The 17,254-nt window shown below is 42.3% G+C and overlaps 1 protein-coding gene across 1 annotated transcript in view; it reads left to right on the forward strand.

The window, feature by feature from the left end:
- The window catches only part of BMPER (BMP binding endothelial regulator), a 256,801-nt gene extending 250,406 nt beyond the window's left edge, over positions 1-6,395 (forward strand). The window contains exon 16 of the mRNA XM_011950135.1: positions 5,475-6,395. Coding sequence (XP_011805525.1) covers positions 5,475-5,656 — 182 coding nt within the window. The 3' untranslated portion in view covers positions 5,657-6,395. The remainder of the gene's footprint in view (positions 1-5,474) is intronic.
- The last annotated feature ends 10,859 nt before the right edge of the window (positions 6,396-17,254 follow it).

Here is a 17,254-nt window from a genome sequence, read left to right on the forward strand (position 1 = left end):
TGGCTAATTTTGTATTTTTAGTAGAGACGGGGTTTCTCCATGTTGGTCAGGCTGGTCTCGAACTCCAGACCTCAGGTGATCCACCCGCCTCAGCCTCCCGAAGTGCTGGGATTACAGGCATGAGCCACCACGCCCGGCCGTGTAGTTTTTTAACTATTTAACAAAATAGATCCTTTTAAAATACATATGTGCCAATCAAATCACACCTATGTTTTAAGAAATGATCTTACGCCTTTTACAAGTTTGAAAAAACAACTGAATTTCCAGAGGGTAAATTAGGGCTCAGGTCAGTGTTCGTGTTCTAGGATCATCTAAAAGCTGTGCTGAATTGAAGGCAAATCTGATGATGTCACTCCACAGCTTAAAACCCTTCCAAAGCTTCCATTTGCCAAGGCTGATGGGGTCATTTGTGGTCTCTGACCCTGGCTTACTACTCTGCCTCTGTCTCCTACCACCTGCCCTCCTCAAGTTTCATGTCTCCAACCCACCAAACCAAGGATCCACCCTTCCCTGATTAAGCCACAGTACCTTGCTGTTGCCTGCACCCCTCCCTTTGTTCCTGATGTTCTATGTGTCTGGGAGGCTCTTCTTGTCATTGTCTGTCTGACAAGTTTGCTCACTTGATACTTACACAGGATCCATTCTCTCCAGCCTTCCTTGATCTCTACCCAACTCTCAGTGCTGAGCTGATGTCTTTCTCTCTTACTCTTCCCCTGTACTTTGTTCTCATTGTCTGATATGATACATCTTATATTTTGCTAAGAATCTGTTTACACATCAGCTTTACCTATTTGTTTGTAAGCCCAACCTCCTATAACTGGAGGACAGAGATGATATCTGATCACATTTTATTCCCCAGGCTTAAGAGAATGCCTGGCACATAGATACTCAGGGGATGTTTACTGATTTAATTTGAATTGAATGGGAGATGGTAGTTACAGGATGAAGGATAATATGAGAGAGAAAGAGATCTTTTTTTTTCCTCTAGTAGTTTTCATTTCCTGCAGTCTACTTTTGACTTGTTGACTGTGAGGGACATACCAGTCCTTAATAGTAGAAAGGTAAGATGCCTCAGAAGAAGTTGAAAGGTAGAGCTAGAAGAAAGAATTGAGACGTCAGAGAGAGGAAATGACATGAGAGAGTTCATAGCTATAGGATAGTCAGGGAAACACAAAGAATGTGGTGGGAAAGAAGAAATGTTGCTGAGAAGTTTTTATACTACAAGGAATCCTTGCAAGACTTAAAGGGGAACAAAGCCTCTAGAGGGCAAGGTGAGTTGAAAGAGGCATTCTGAAAGCAATGGAGTGGAAAATGAACTCGAAACTGGCCAGATGAAATCCACACTGGGAAAAGGAATGATGGATTGAATGTCATTAATATGAACTCCTCGTCCAGGAGGCATGCATTGAGCTGCTCCCCCGTGCCTGTCCCTGTGCCAGAACCTTTGGTTACAGAAGATAAGAATCCTGCCCTCAGGAGCCCAGGCCTCAGCGATACACTCTCTTCAACTGCAGGTGCTTGTTGCAGTGACCCCCAGAACTTTTAAAATCAATAGCTGCACAGGCACCACTGCAGATTCAGAGCAAAAACCTTTAGGGGTGGGCTGAGAAATAAATATTTTTTAAAAGTACCTCAGGGGACTCTTATGAATATCTCTGATTAAGAACTATAGCTGTACTGTAATTGGGGGATTAAAGCAAATAAGAAAATAACTATAACGTTAAAAGTACTGTGGGTTGCAGAGGAGAGAAAGCATCTTGGGGGGATATCCAGAAACCTGTTTGAAGTGAAGTGGGGGACATCTGAATTAAGATAAAACTGATTAGACTGGGAAAAGAATCAGAACTAATGGTAATAGATTTCAGAGGTCTCTAATTGGAAGTCAGAGATAAAACTGTAGTAATTGAAGAAGAGAGAGACAGAAGAGAAAACAATGTCAGGGGAAGATTCCAGGAAGTAATGTGAACATTTAATGTCAGAAAGTGGGAAAAGAAACCCAAGAGAGAGAGGTGTTCTCCGGGAGTCAGCAGAAGAACAAGGAGAGTTCACTGTCATAAGATAAAATGGACACAGAGACCAAATATTTTTCAGCGTGGTCTTGGGAAAATGGGAGTTGCCAAGATGTTAGTGGGTATGGACATTAATGAAAACTTTGGAGGGAACTGCTTTGGTCAAGGGGTGGGTGAGGAGATGAGCTGTCAATGTTAATGAATTGCAGAAGACTAGGCTAAAATGACCGTAAATTCTTCCACAAAGTCTGGAGGTGAAAGGAAGGAGAAAATAGATCTGATAGTTTAGGAAATATTTGTTGTTGTTGTTGTTGTTGCTAAATACATAGGGAGAAGATTAATGTGCTACGGCAAAGAGTAGGGTAAGTTCTGAAAGCAATGGGGCAGAGAAGAAGAATGGCAAATCCAGGATGGGTGCAAATGAGAAGAGACAGTGAGGGGTAAATTAAGAGTGCTCCTGCAGATGACCTACATCCAACACTGAAAGAGGATGAATGCTTTGGGATGGGGAAGTGCTCCAGTAGGGCTTGAGGTACAAGAGGATGTGAAATAATAGGACCTGATTCTCTTTGGAAATAGTTTTCTTCTCAGTTGCTAAAAAGGAATGAGTCTCTGAGTGACTGAAGCATGAATGTAGAGTTTGTTTGCAGGATCAAATCTCAGTCTTGGCTGCTCATTAGCATCACCAGTGTGGGGCAGGGTCGAAGGAAAGGATGAGTGTTTTGTTTTTTTTTTCTTAAATTACTGATATCCTGATCCCACCTTGAGGGGTTCTAATGTAATTGATCTGGGGTGAAGTCTGGGCATCAGGAAGTTCACCAGGTGATCCTAACTTCCAGTTGTGACCACCATTAGTCTACCGAAGCATAACAACACATGAATACAATTACTGTGTGTAAATATGATATTCAGCTTGGATGTTTCCAAATCATTAAGCAAACGTAATGTATAGGGTTTTCTGTTAGTCACTGAGAAGAGAAAAAAAGAGGACTTTGAAGGGATCAGTGAAAAGTCAAAAGATTATCAGAGAAGCCTAAATTGAGAGACTCAAAGGAAGGGTTATGTCAATCCACCCACTCACTCATCCATGTATCCATCCACTCAATTTCTCAATAGTCCTCTGAGTATCTACTAAATGTTAAACACCATACCCCTGCAGAAGGTAAAGAAACAGAACAGCGTTCCCCTATAGTAGCCTACATTTGAGTTGGTGTGTGTATGTAGAGAGAAAGAGAGAGAACGAGTATGAGAGGATGAAACTGATGACTACAATTTCATGTTGTAAATGCAGTGATGGGATAAGCAGCAGGTGCTCTTCTTATCAGTCAAGGAACATCCATCCCATCCACACAGAAGAGGTGGGTATTCAGTTGAAAACGTTGGGAACTCAGTTCAGAAGAGTGGAAGATGAGGTGAATGGTGGTGACATTCACCAAGCCAGATAATGGCACCAGATCAAGGCACTGGAGTCCACCATGCATGAGGGAGCCCATTGATGTCATCGGTAGAGACATCTGTGCAAGGGCACAGACCACAGAACAGTGTAAAGAGGGGGAAGAGTACAGATCCTTAGGCACAAATGGAAAATTCCAATCCCCTCTCTGTTGTGGTTATGTCTGTTTCATAACAGCTTTATTTAGCGAGTATTTATTGCTGACTTCCATATCTAATGCTCGCCAAGTGCCAGAAAATGTGTAAGCTAGAGATGTAGTGAGGGACCAGACAAAAACTCCACCCTCAGGGAGCTTACACTGTAGTGTTGGAAGACAGAGTAAATATGAAATGATGTCAGGTAGTAGTATGTGTAAAGAAGAAATAAATGGGGAAAAGAGGTAGTGAATATGAAAATGTTATTTTGAATAGGAAGTTACCTTTGAGAAGGCACCTCAGAAAGCTGAGAGTAAGCTAGGTGTAGGAATCAATAAGGCATAGATTACATGGGATGTTTCAATATCAGTGACTAGGAATTAGCTGCTACTAACTCATCCCTCTGCTGGTGTATCAGACAGCAGCCATGTCATTTACGTCTATCCCCAAAGTATCTCATATAGGGACTTTGTTCAGAGCAGGTGTTTACTAAGAGTCAGTGGTTTAGTTAACAGTTGAAGCAGGGATAAATAAATAATATACCAGTGCTTAATATGTATCTATACAGAAAAATGTTCATTATCGAGCCACGTAGTTTACAGTTGGTTTTATTTAGATGTGTTGTTTCATACAACTCGGTTTTTGAATAGTAAGAGCCGATGGGAGGCTGTTGATTACTCCCTGGAAAGAATGTGCTCTCTCATTTGTTTTTAACCAGTGCAATGGATATTTGAGAAGCCTTCGTAGAATTTATTTTATGGTGCTTATTAACTTTCTTTTACTTAAATATCATCAAAGATCAACATTGGGTGGCAACTCTAAATGCATAACTTGAGAGACTCAAAGTGAGGCCCGTTTGCTGGCAAACCAGTTCTATCCTTAAATTTTACAATTACACGATTCCTCACCAGGTATTATTCTGCAGACAGCATAAACGATAGAGGCGTTGAAGCTGAGAATGTCTTCCATTGTTTTCACTTTTGTTTAAAGCAACTTTAAATGAAGATTGAATTGCTCTTGGTGCTCTTGGAGGGTCCCTGCTCCAAATTTCTACTTGTGTCAACATTCCTATTCTTGAGAAATGAGGGGTGGCCCCTTCGATTGTCACTGGATGTAACTCACATGGAAAAGGCTGTGTGTCACAGAACTTCCAGAATGTTTGCATTATTTTTTTTCTGACAAGTCTAGTCATGAATTTTCAGGATCTCTCAGAATTTTGTCAAAATCACTTTGCCTCTAAGTCAATAAAGATAGTAAATTGGCTGTGACATGGCAAAGTCATCGTTTTTATATTGTCTGACCCAGCCAGCCGTTGTCCTCCCTGCAGTCACACATCTGACATTTCTCTCTTTGGCTTAACCCAATCTTGCTTCAACACGCCTCAAATTTACTAATTTAACACATGATAACATTGATTAAAATATGTCACACATTCCCAATATCCTTGGTAGGTTTTTTCTCTGTAGGTAATTTCATATATTTGAATATTGATGTAGTGGCACAAAATATTCCTATTCATCACAGCTCAATAGCTGAAAGGACTATTTGCAGCAGATGTTTTATACTATTTAATTATTTGTACAATAACTAAATAACCTTAAAGATTTTCCTATAGCCTTACACATTTATAGTTTATCTTATCTAAGAATAAGATAAATTCTTATTCAGATCTACCTGTTTGTTTTTATAGATGTGTCTGATTCCCAGAGTGTTTGAGGAATGTTGGGTGTTTATCATTCTCTTGTTAAAATGCAAATCTGAGCCTGAGCTATGGAAAGGTCTATGCAGTGACATGAGCCTGCAGAAATGGCATCTGGCTGAGGGTGAATTAATGGGGCCTTTCTCCATGTCATGGCTTTGTCTCCTTCTGTTTTTCAGCCACCCAGTGTAAGCATGGTGCTGTGTATGATACCTGTGGTCCGGGATGTATCAAGACCTGTGACAACTGGAATGAAATTGGTCCATGCAACAAGCCATGTATTGCTGGGTGCCACTGTCCAGCAAACTTGGTCCTTCATAAGGGAAGGTGCATCAAGCCAGTCCTTTGTCCCCAGCGGTGACCTTTGTTTTGATCCTTAAGACTTTGAAACCTGGTGACTTTGACACTGAAGCGGAAGAGCCAATGAAGGACTGAAATATTTGTGTGCCAGATTCTGTAAACACACACACACACAGAGTATATATGTGTATATATATAGATATATTCAAAAACATTTCATCATTTATATAAACTATAGGGGGATTATTATATGTATATTTTTTGCTATAAGACATGTATTGTTTCTAGGATCCTAACCTGTAAGCCATTGAACATGTTGTATAAATATACCTGGTGTTTTTAATTTAATAAGGTGGCATGCAGATACGTTGGATAGTGTTAACATCACATACATTTGTCATTTTTAAGGAAGTTTTCTAAGAACCCTCAATTGCCTGCCTGTATTAATTTCAGTTTTGAGTCAGGATTTGTAATTGAGTGGGAAATGTGTTACTCTGGAGAAGGGCACATTTATCTAGGGGCATTTCAGGTTTCCAAAGAAAGGAATGTATGCCTGGGAAAGACAGCAGGAGATTGGTGACTGGCCCTAATGGTGCATGAAAAGTGAGGGATAGACTGTTAGAATGTATTAGGTTGTGGGCTAATATTATTTCCAAAATTGATTGGCTGGTTGCCAAGAAATATATATATTTGTCACTAGGGCATAACCAAAGAATCAAGTGATTTCTTGCCATCCTTACATAGTCCTCAAGTCGTCTAATCATCTATGTGTGTATGATGGATGTGACCATTTATATGTCTCATGTGTTGAGATTAAAGAGTGTCTGGATGACATGTTAATTTTATTGAGCATGAGAAGGTATTTGAAGAAACTGTTGCACAACATATGATGAAATTTTGATTTCTCTGAATCTCAGAGTAATTTAAGATGGGCAAATCCAATGAGTTGATGTAATCCATCTACTTTTTTTTTTTTTTTTTTTTTGAGACGGAGTCTCGCTCTGTCACCTAGGCTGGAGTGCAGTAGCCGGATCTCAGCTCACTGCAAGCTCCGCCTCCCGGGTTTACGCCATTCTCCTGCCTCAGCCTCCCGAGTAGCTGGGACTACAGGCGCCCGCCACCTCGCCCGGCTAGTTTTTTTTTTTGTATTTTTTAGTAGAGACGGGGTTTCACCGTATTAGCCAGGATGGTCTCGATCTCCTGACCTCGTGATCCGCCCGTCTCGATTTTGTGGCTATTTCATGTATAAAATGAAAGGCTTTAGTTATTTCTAGAGGAGTCACATCCAACACTATTTGGCGACTGTTAATATGTTATAATTGTTAGGCAGTGGAAAAGCCTTTATTGACGAATTGATTTAACCTCAGTCCAAAGAACAGTCTCTATACTTGCTCTCATTTACTGATAAGCTGCTACTAGTTACCATTTGATTGTCTTGACTTTCGTCTTCAGTTGAATTGGTGAAAACATCAACAAAAACAAAACCCACTGTATCTTAAAATAAAATGTTCTGCATTGTAGTCAATAAAGGGCTTAAGATGTAAAACAATGCATTTTCTCTCTCCAGATGTCCTGTGTTATACTTTATAAATTAGTTGTATCAACTTCAGGTTTATCAAATTTTAACAGTTTTAGTTATAATTTTTGTATCTTACAACACTATATATAAAGACTATTATTAATAGACAAAAGCAAACCCACTTTTTTGACAAGCCAGCATGTTGCCACTGCTTGTCAAAGACATTTATGTTTCTTTTACATTCATGACAGCTAAAGTATTAACTTGGAATTTTTTTAAATTTCGTCTGGAATATCCCTAGTTGTTTGAGTAAACTGGATAAAGTGCAGGGCGTAATTGTGACTGGCTGGGGGCACTGGGCCTTTGGTTTTTTTCATTGCTGTATTTGGATGCTATCTGCAGCCTGAGGTAGTCAGGTTATTGTTTCAGTGCTGCCTTTGGAAAGAAGACTTTGACTTAGGTGCTTTGGGATCTAAGTGTGGTTTGTGACTTTGTCCACATTATTTAAGTGTTTGGGGGCCTCACTTTTGCTTATCTGTAACACAAAGAGGCCATGTAGTATGGTGAGCAGTGTTGAGAATCAGGAAAACTAGACCCCTGTCAGTAATAGGCTAGTAGACTTTGGGCAGTAATGGGAGGCACTAAGGGCTTGCAAACACTTTCCTACTTGTAATCTCATTGATTCCCTGCTCTGCCCTGACAGGAGGGATAGGGAAAATCAGCTGATGTTGCCTGGTGGTTCCTACCTTCTGTAAAGTGAACAGATTCCTTAAGAATCTTTCAGTTCACTGTAGGTTCTCCTCTGTGAAAGAGGGCAGCATAAGGGAAATAATGTAGAAGGGAGAATTGTGGATGGTTATTTACAGTTCATGATTCAGCCAAGGACTGAGTTACTCTCCCCTTAAGGCTAACCGGCCTCTTTCCCAACACTTAATCATGGCAACCAGGATGGGTGAATGATGAAAGCTCTTCTGCATGAGCCAGTTTCATCATTTTGGGTGGGCTGGTTACAAGTTTGTGTGGCATTCCTTTATCTGGGGATTAGCTTAATCTCTGTACATTTTTCTCATTTCTAATTGAAGAAGAAAGGGAGAGCAGAGAGGACAGAAAATTATTTGGGTCTACTAATACAAAGAGGCATCTCTCTGATGGGAGAGGGTGAGGAAATCAGCTGAATGGTTGGCCTGTATTTTCTTTTTTAGGCCACAGGCTACAGCTGAGCAATGGCTTAGTCTAATGATGGGGCACAATGAGGATTTACCAAGTGCTTCAATGAGAGCAGTCCTGTTTTATTCACATGGGATGTTTTCAATGCGTTCTTAAACTAAGCTCTTGCAGAGTGAGATGACTTGAAATAAAAATGTTCTATGAATATTGAATTTGATGAGAAACAAGTACCCTCGATGAAGAACAAGCATAATTATGATTCTAATTGCCCATAGTTGGTATTCAGTAAAAGTAAGTTCTTTCTTCTCTTCTTCTGTAAATAGGAATATTTGAGGGTCCTGACCTAGAAGTTTTTAGCTGGGAAGAAAAACTGTCTCTTTGGCATTGATAAGAGCAATTTTCGTTAAAACTGTGGTACACTAAGAATCACTAAATCTTCAGGTTAGAGGCCTTACTCATCTTAACTCTTTGACTGCTTCCTGACCATCAGACCATCCTGTAAGAGGGCATCTTTCGATAAGAACAAGAAAGACCCAGGAGGCTGACTCTTCTCCCAGCTTTCACTGAAACATGGATAAACCATTTTGATTGGAAAACTCTTCCTTGTTATGAAATAGTTCAGACATACAAAAAGGCATAGAGAATAATGTTGCACATACTCATGAATCCATTACCCTAATTAAGAAACATAACCTGGTAAGTAGTCAATAAATTTTGCTTGAATCAATAAATAAAACCTGATAAATGCTAAGTCTCATGGTTACAACAGCTGTTTCTGGATTTGTTCAGTTTGAACCTGATTGCATTTCTCTTCACTTTGCCACTCTTTTGTCATTCACATTCATTTGGATCTGACAAGTAACAAGGACATGAGCTGGAAAGCTCTTGGAGTGGGAGGAGGAGACTGCCTTCAGGGATAGGCGCCAAGATATTTTAATTAGCGATCTCCTCCAAACATAACTCTCAGGAGCAAGCAAAAATAATCTCTGATTCTACATCCTAGAGTACAAGCCTTTGCAAAACTTGAGATTTTAATTCTGAAAAATGACAAGTTTCAAGTGGGCCAGAAGGAAACTTTAGGGAAAAGGAGCAAATGCTGATGATTATTCTGACGCTAAGTTAAGAACCTGGACATTCATTTCGTTAAGAGGCTGTTTCTGACTTTAGAGTCATGTTGCTACACTGGGTTTATTTAAACCAGTTGAATGACACGAACATGGATCAGATCCATTTTTATTGTGGTTCCCTTTCAGATAATTTGAGCAAGCTAGCTTGGAAAAGGTCAATGTGGTGGAAAAGGATGAGAAATTTATATTTAGAGAAACTAGAAAAGTAGGAGGTTGTTTCAGGCAGGGGGAGAATAAATCCCCTGGTAACAAACAGCTGCATGCCTGGGGCTGCACCATAAAAGGTACAGGCTGAAGGGCAAGGGTGAAGCTTGTGGGTGTGAGATGTGGCTGGGAGGTGGGAGTAGAGTCCTAGGGGGTTGGGGTCTTAGCTCCTTGTCATGTCACCTGACTAGGTCGCATCTAGGTGCTAGGTGTCACATCTGGGGAAATCTTAGGTCCTGTCCAACTGCCTTGAGAGTGGAGGAGGTGCCAAAATCTCCATCACACACTCTCCACATGGCTCCCTGGTGGGCTGAAGCACCAGATGGGTAGATCTGCTCGAGCTATGGGTGGTGTTAGGCAATAGAGTGATGTGACCAGCCAGGCCTTTGTTTCAGTGAGATCAGTGACAGTGCAGTGAAGGTGGATTTCCAGTCAAAAGACCAGGTGGGAGTCCCCTGAGATAGTCCAGGTGAGAGATGATAAGCCCCAACACCACGAGGTAGGAAGTAGAAAGGGGAGAAGTTTGTGACAGATTGGATGGTGGATAGGCCAATCTCTGGCTTGAGTTAACTGGGTGGTGATGATGGTGCCAAATTCCCACAGAAGGAGCACTGACAAGGGAATATATCTACAAGAATTTCTACTGTCAATCAAAGTGTTTTCTGCTAAGCTATATCTGCTTTAATTCAACAGACATTCTGAACACTAGGTTTAAGACATGGTCCTTCCTCAGACAATCATGGTGCAGGATGAATGGCTTGTGGTGAACCAGAGGGCCACACCACTGGCCATGGGAGCCTCAGGAAGTCCCATTTGAGGTTTTCTGTTTGGGAGAGTGTCAAGGGTGCCAGAGAAAGTGACTACTGAGATGAGTCTTGGTGGAGGACTAAGTAGCCTTTACCTATGCAAAGATGTGTGTGTGTATGTGTGTGTGTGCGTGTGTGTGTGTTGTCAGGAGTAGAGTAGTCTGGGCATTTAAAGAACAGGTAACTAAGCAGATAAGGAGAGAGACAAACAGGTAGTGTGGGTGTGCAGGGAACAACAGGCTTTGGGTACTGCTGAAGTGTAATAGATTCACAGAACTTTTTTGAGCTGTGACAATGCAACTCACACACCCTGGGAGGCTTTTGCAGGCTCCCCTTGATTTCTAGTGGGATCCGCACAAGTAGGGCTTGAGGCATTTTGTTATAAGACACCTTGCCTCTTGTACCAGGCTGTGTTTGTGTTTCCTTCATCTGTCTTTTGAGCAACTAGAGAGGGAAGGGACAGAAGAGGCTTCTAACAAGAGTGTTCTTTCTGACCTTCAGTCTTCCACTGCATGGAGAGAGGCATTGGTTGTTTTAACAGAACTGGTCCAAGTTGAATACATTTCACCACTGCTTTTGTTGACTTGCTTGACTGTGGGCTAATGGATGGAGGAGACTTAGAGTCTAAACAGCTGGTCCTGCTAGCGTCACCAGCTCTGGTCACACCTGTGAGTAAAAGGCCAGGAAACACAGCTCACTCAGAGTTCTGTTGGAACAATTCTGTCATGTTCTAGCCACTTTGTGTCATAACCTAGCTTAGGCCCTAAAAACTTACATAAGCTACTTCTCTGCTTCTTCCAACTGGAACTTGGCTAACTAAAGTAATTCCCCTGAGAAGTTTCTTCAGCTGTGAAATTTGGGGCTTAAGGAAATGTTTGTGGTGATGAAAAGGATTGACTTTGGCTCCAAGAGCATAAATATCCTTTGTTGTATTGTGATTTTAACCACGTTCCTGTATGTAAGTTAAAGAATCAGATCCTGAACAGTTCCTTCTGGCTCTGGGGGTTAGGGGGACATTGGAATGAGAAGGAGGCAGCAGGCTAGCCGGGTTCCCTGCACACCAGCAGTCTGCCTTGTGACTAAGTGAGCCTGTGATGTGTTCCAGTCTGACCCCTTGCAGGCACTTCTGTGAAGAAGGCAATTCAAAGGGTCCCCTCCTCTCGGTATGAATTCCCATTTTGCTCTTGAAGACAGTCAGGCCAGGGGGATTCTGTCTTTCTAAACTTACCTGCTCACTTCACTATTTCTGAGAACAAACTGGCAGTGAGAAGAAAATTAAAGCTGGAAGGAGAAGGGAAGATTAAAGTTCAGGTTTATCCACAGCATCTACCATTCCAGACACACCCCAGGAACCTCGGGGAAGACACAGGACAACTGGTTTGATGGCACTGAAAAGCATTCTCCATTCTGTTTTATGGGATGATGTTTGAGGAATATCTGCTTTTGTAGTCGGAGCAGCGCAGCCTAAGCGATGTCATTTCCATGATGGTCCACACACTGTCCTGATCCTGTGATTTTCTGAGATGTATTTGAAATAATTTTTCTGATGATCTGTGAACATGCAAAACCACCCCACTCCACCAGGTCCTGGCAGGAGAATTTAGACCCCAAACCAGGGTTGACTTGCCTGTTGAGGGCACAGTCACTCAGCGTAGGATTGCCTCACCCTTTCTTTGCTTTGTCATGGAGGCTCAGGACATAGAATGGTTGGGTTGCTTTGGTTAAAGAAAATAAAGATGGCAGCTAGAAAAGCCTCCCAGTGGAACCAGAACGTCCAGCCGAGCTGGGAGGTGCTTGCCGTGCCTGGACTGCTCCGGAGGGTCAGAGTGATTCATCAGTTTCTCCCTCTTCTTTGGGAATGGTCAGCAAAGAAGAGAAGGTATTTTCCATACAAATTAAATTATTTCCAAATCTGTTACTTATTTCCTTTGGTTTTAAGTTGGGGAAAAAGCTGTAAAAATGGCAAAGAAAAATATGGTGCACATTTTAATATTTATCACAAAAATCTTGGGTAAAATAGAAATTGTTTTCAAAAATTTTGGAAATTTTGTTTTATTGGATTCAAATTCTACCTAATTTCACTTAATAATTGTAAATTATTCTTACAAGCTGCTTTTTTATAAGTAGGTTTCCAGTGCATATATTCTGAATGCAATTATCCAAAGCAAAACTAGTTTTTATTGAAATCGGTTCCATGATTTATTGTTCATATCATTAGTCGAATTTGACTGTTTTGTGAGAGCAAGTGTATTGAAATGTTTGCCTAAATAATGTATATGAATGTTATCAATCCCACATCACTTAACATGTATTACCTTTATAGCAGTAATGCTTGCAACTTCATTTGTTTCTGCTCCTTTGAGCCTAAGCACACAACTCTTTTTACTGTGAAATGAGAGGCCCGGTGGGAGACAGGGAAAGACTGTGACGCAAACAGCAAAGATGCATCAGCTACAACCACAGAGATATTTTTGCATCACAGTCTGAGAGGAGCTGCTTCACGCAAGAGTCGTGCAGATGTGGCTTTATCTATGTCACCTCCGAACAACTGGAAGGAAATAATATCCAGTTCCAAGACTCTCATCCTATGAACTGCCTGGTCTAACCCACATTGTTCTCAGGAATGTGCCTTTTGTGACACATGGCAACAGGGTGCCCTTGTTAAAAGCAGTCACTGAGCTTCATCAGATCTGTGATCTGTCATCCAAATGTCTAGCCTGTCGTGGTGGAGGCAGATTTCCAGATGGCCCAGCCTTCTAACTGCACGGGCTGGCTGGCTGTTGGGGATGGTGAGGGCTGGACTCCAACTGATGCCTGAACCATGGGCAGTGAGCAGGTGCTCCAGGCAGGCCTCCACAGCCCCTGGGTGTGGGTGTGCACATGCCTGGCGAGGAGTCCCTGCTGAATGTCCAGTGATCCTGTAGGACCGGCCTCACTCTGCCTGCTCATGCTCCTTCTCTGGTAGATGGGGAAAAGGCTTCCCTCACAGACCATAGGGTCTTAGCATTTCCAGCCAGAGTCTGGCAGTTGGAATAGAGCATTCAGGGCCAAGGGCAATTCTCCCACTAGGAGAAACGGGGCCCAGTGTAGCTCCCTGAGCTTTCTCACCAGGAATAGGAAAAAATTGTCATGTCAGCTCTCAGCTATTGATTGTGTCACCCTCTCCTCTGTAACTGCCCTCTTCCTCCAACCTTCAGCTTTATCTCTTTTGCCTCTCTCCTCCTTGCCCCAAATGGAGTTGTACCCTGTGTCTCTCTGCCATCTCCCAAACCCCAGTTCCAAACCGGCTCATCCTCCTGGCAGCATTTTATGCTCTGGTTCTTTCCTGGCACTTAAAGAAATATAGCTAACCTAGTTTCTACTCCCTCAAGAGTCAATTTGCCAACAATATCAGTGAATATTTTCATATTTTTATCTTGGGTCTTCTGGCATTTAACCAATGGTCTCATTTCAATGTGGGCATTTTAGGCACCATATTAGATCAGAAGGGGTAACATTTAGAGAAAAGGTGGGCCTTTTGATGCCCCCAGCAATGTAGGCACAGTGTAGACACTACCTAGTAGACTGGCACCGAGGGCTGGCTCTGTTTGCCACAGGCCATTTGAAATCTTTCTGGAAACCTCGTTTTCTTTTCTTTTTTTTTTAGACGGAGTCCTGCTCTGTCATCTAGGCTGGAGTGCAGTGGCACAATCGTAACCTCTGCCTCCCAGATTCAAGTGATTCTCCTGCCTCAGCCTCCTGAGTAGCTGGGATTACAGGCACCCACCACAATGCCTGGCTAATTTTTGTATTTTTATTAGAGACAGTGTTTCACCGTGTTGGCCAGGCTGGGCTTGAACTCCTGATCTCAGGTGATCCACCCACCTTGGCCTCCCAAAGTGCTGGGATTACAGACGTGAGCTGCCACACCTGGCATGGAAACCTCTTTAATTGTAGAACATTCTTTCCATTTTTCGGTAGAATGTCTAGAAGTTTTGATATAAAAAATTCATCGATGAAAGAGATATTGTTCAACTTCCTCTTTTTTTCTGACTCATATCCCGCCCCCCCGCCCCCCTGGAAGAGAAGCCTCAACTCTTTCCCTACAGCAAAATCAGTGAATTTTGTAAAGCTTTTTCTTAGAATGGTCCTGGATGAAATTCCAGGGATATGGCCTCAAAGTACAACTCTGTGACTCAACTTTGTTGTGTATCTTAAAGATAGTATAGTTTAAGCAAACAGTTTTCCAATCCAAGGATAATACAAAAAAAAATTTTCATTCCTTGGCAAGACGACTTATCTCTCATGCTGACTCCAGTGGATTTTCAGGTATTGTTTGTGTTCTGTGTCTGGGACTGTGAGGTCATCTCCAACTCTGTAGAAAGAGGGCTGTGAGCTACTGGCAAGGCCTGAACAAGAGATGAGCTGTTCTATGTGCCCTCCTACATGTTGCTGGATGCACAGACAATCTAAGAGGCTCTGACTTATTCTGCCCCCAAGATCACGCTGTTAGCATTCATAAAGACACTCTTAAAAAAAAACAACAACAACAAAAGACATACATACAAAAGCGAGCAGAAATTAACTATCCCTTTAGGAGTCTTTTGGATAAAATCTTATGTTCCATTTGACCTTTTGTTTAGATACAGAAATTCCCGACTGTAAAAATGTAGTGAACCAGCTCAAGCTGCTTGTCAAATTGCAGACTGGAGACCTCAGCTTACAACAAATTGGTCTAATTAAGCCTTATTAAAATTGGTACCCCGGGGTGAATTTTTATCCCTTGCACAAAGGATGACATTGCAGATTTCCACATACAATGCAGGCGAGTCTGATGCTTTTATGGGCGAATTTTCCAAATGGGGATAGCAAATGTGCCAGGGACAGCATCCCTGAAGCACATGAGGATATAACTGCTCAGTAATTGCAGTTTTCATTTGAGAAAATTAAATGGTGATGAAAACAAAAGCCATGTCCTATCTCTGCAGTGTCTCAGAAATCTAGGCTCAGGCTGGAGGCAGAGGTTGGAGGCTGTCAGAGAGCTAAGAGGCCTCCTGGGACATGGCACTTGGCCTCCTTGCCTCCCCCAATTCTCTCCCATTTCACTTTTCTTTTCTCCTCCTCTAGAACCTTAGGGGGGATCTTAACAAGGGGAAAAGGCTCCCAGCAGACAATGCCTCTCTGCAGGGGTGGCCATGCTGACTTTCGACAAGCCTTCATTCTAATGTGGCTGCTCATCTGCGGTGAGAACGTCACATCTACTGGAGCTAGAAACAAATGAGAATAGTGTGGAAAAGCTGTCATCATAAGATAGGATAGACTACTGTTTGCTCTTTCCACTGTTCATAATTCCTCTTCAGCCCCTCTGCTACACAGTAGCAGATGGAGACGCATTGTATTGGTGGAGCTGTGGAGGTGGGGGTGCCTGCTACACCCTGACACAGTGACCTTGGAAGACAAGTAGCCTGGTCTCTTTTGCATATGGTGCTCTGCATTCCAGATTGAAATACTTCCAACTGCTTTCTTGTCATCTCCACTTGGCGATGGAATGAGTAATCCAAACTTTCATATACTCTAAGATAAACTCTTGATACTGTTTGGGTTTTAAGTTTATTTTTGAAAGGGGACCCAGGAAACAATAGTGAGGGACTAGGAAGAGTACAATGGAAAAAGGAAAATCCAATCCAAGGAATTATGGTAGAGCTGGTTACTACTGTAGATGCCTGGGGGCTTAGTTCCAATAGGTGGTCTTTAAAAAGATATACAGGTTGAGCCTCAGAATTATCCACCTGCTCTAAACCCTCATTGATCAAATATTGCCCCTGAGATGTTAACTGCCTTGGTCTTCCAGGCTTACACAGGGACCTGAATGGCAGAGTGAGCTTCTGGGAGAGTCCCACGGAAAGGCTAAGAAACTCTGGAGCAAAAGGCAAGAAATGCAAGGTGCAGCTGAGGCCATGGTGCTGCCAGGTTTCACCCACTGCAGGCTGTTGCCACAGCAACTGCTGGAAAAAAAAAGGTGGGTGGTGAGGATGTGAGAAGGTACAATACCTGGGAGTCATCCTTGACTCTGCACTTTCTCTTTACCACTCATCAGTAATGTCTACTGACTCTGCTGATAGGTCTCCCATTTCATACTTGTTTTCCTTTCCTTTCCCCTACTACACATCAATGCATATGCACGTGCAGCAGCTAGACTAAACCTTTAAAAACTCATGTGTTTTTCTCCTCTCAAACCCCAGTGGCCACTCATCTCACTCAGAATAAAATCTAAAATCCTGTCTAGGATCTACAAAAGTTGCATGTTTTGGACCTTTGCTCCCTTTTTACTATAGTTTCAACATCTTTGCTCCCTCCAAGATTCATGTTGAAACTTAATCCCCAAGGCAACTAGTATTAAGTGGTATGACCTTTAGGAGGTGATTCAGCCATAAGGACTCCAACCTCGTGAATGTATTTGTGCCCCATGAAAGGGCATTGAGGGGGTGAGTTTGCCCCTTCTGTCTCTTCTCCCATGTGAGGACATAGCATTCATGCCTCCAGAGGATGCAGTGTTCAAGGTGCCATCCTGGAAGCAGAGACTGGATAGAAACAAATGAGAATGGTGTGGAAAAGCTGGCATCACAAGACAGGATAGACTGCTGTTTGCTCTTTCCACCATTCATTGATTCCTCTTCAGCTTCTCTTCAGGGCCAAGAAGTCACCTGCCAAGGGAACATCTGGGAGATTCCTCAGCAAACATTGAACTGCTGATGCCTTGATCTTGGACTTACCAGCCTCCAGAGCTGTGAGAAGTAAATATTTGTTATTTATAAATTACCCAGGCTCAGCTCTTTTGTCATAGTAACACAAGGGGA

This window comes from Colobus angolensis, unplaced genomic scaffold (genome assembly GCF_000951035.1).
Source record: "Colobus angolensis palliatus isolate OR3802 unplaced genomic scaffold, Cang.pa_1.0 Scaffold302, whole genome shotgun sequence".
Taxonomy (NCBI): domain Eukaryota; kingdom Metazoa; phylum Chordata; class Mammalia; order Primates; family Cercopithecidae; genus Colobus; species Colobus angolensis.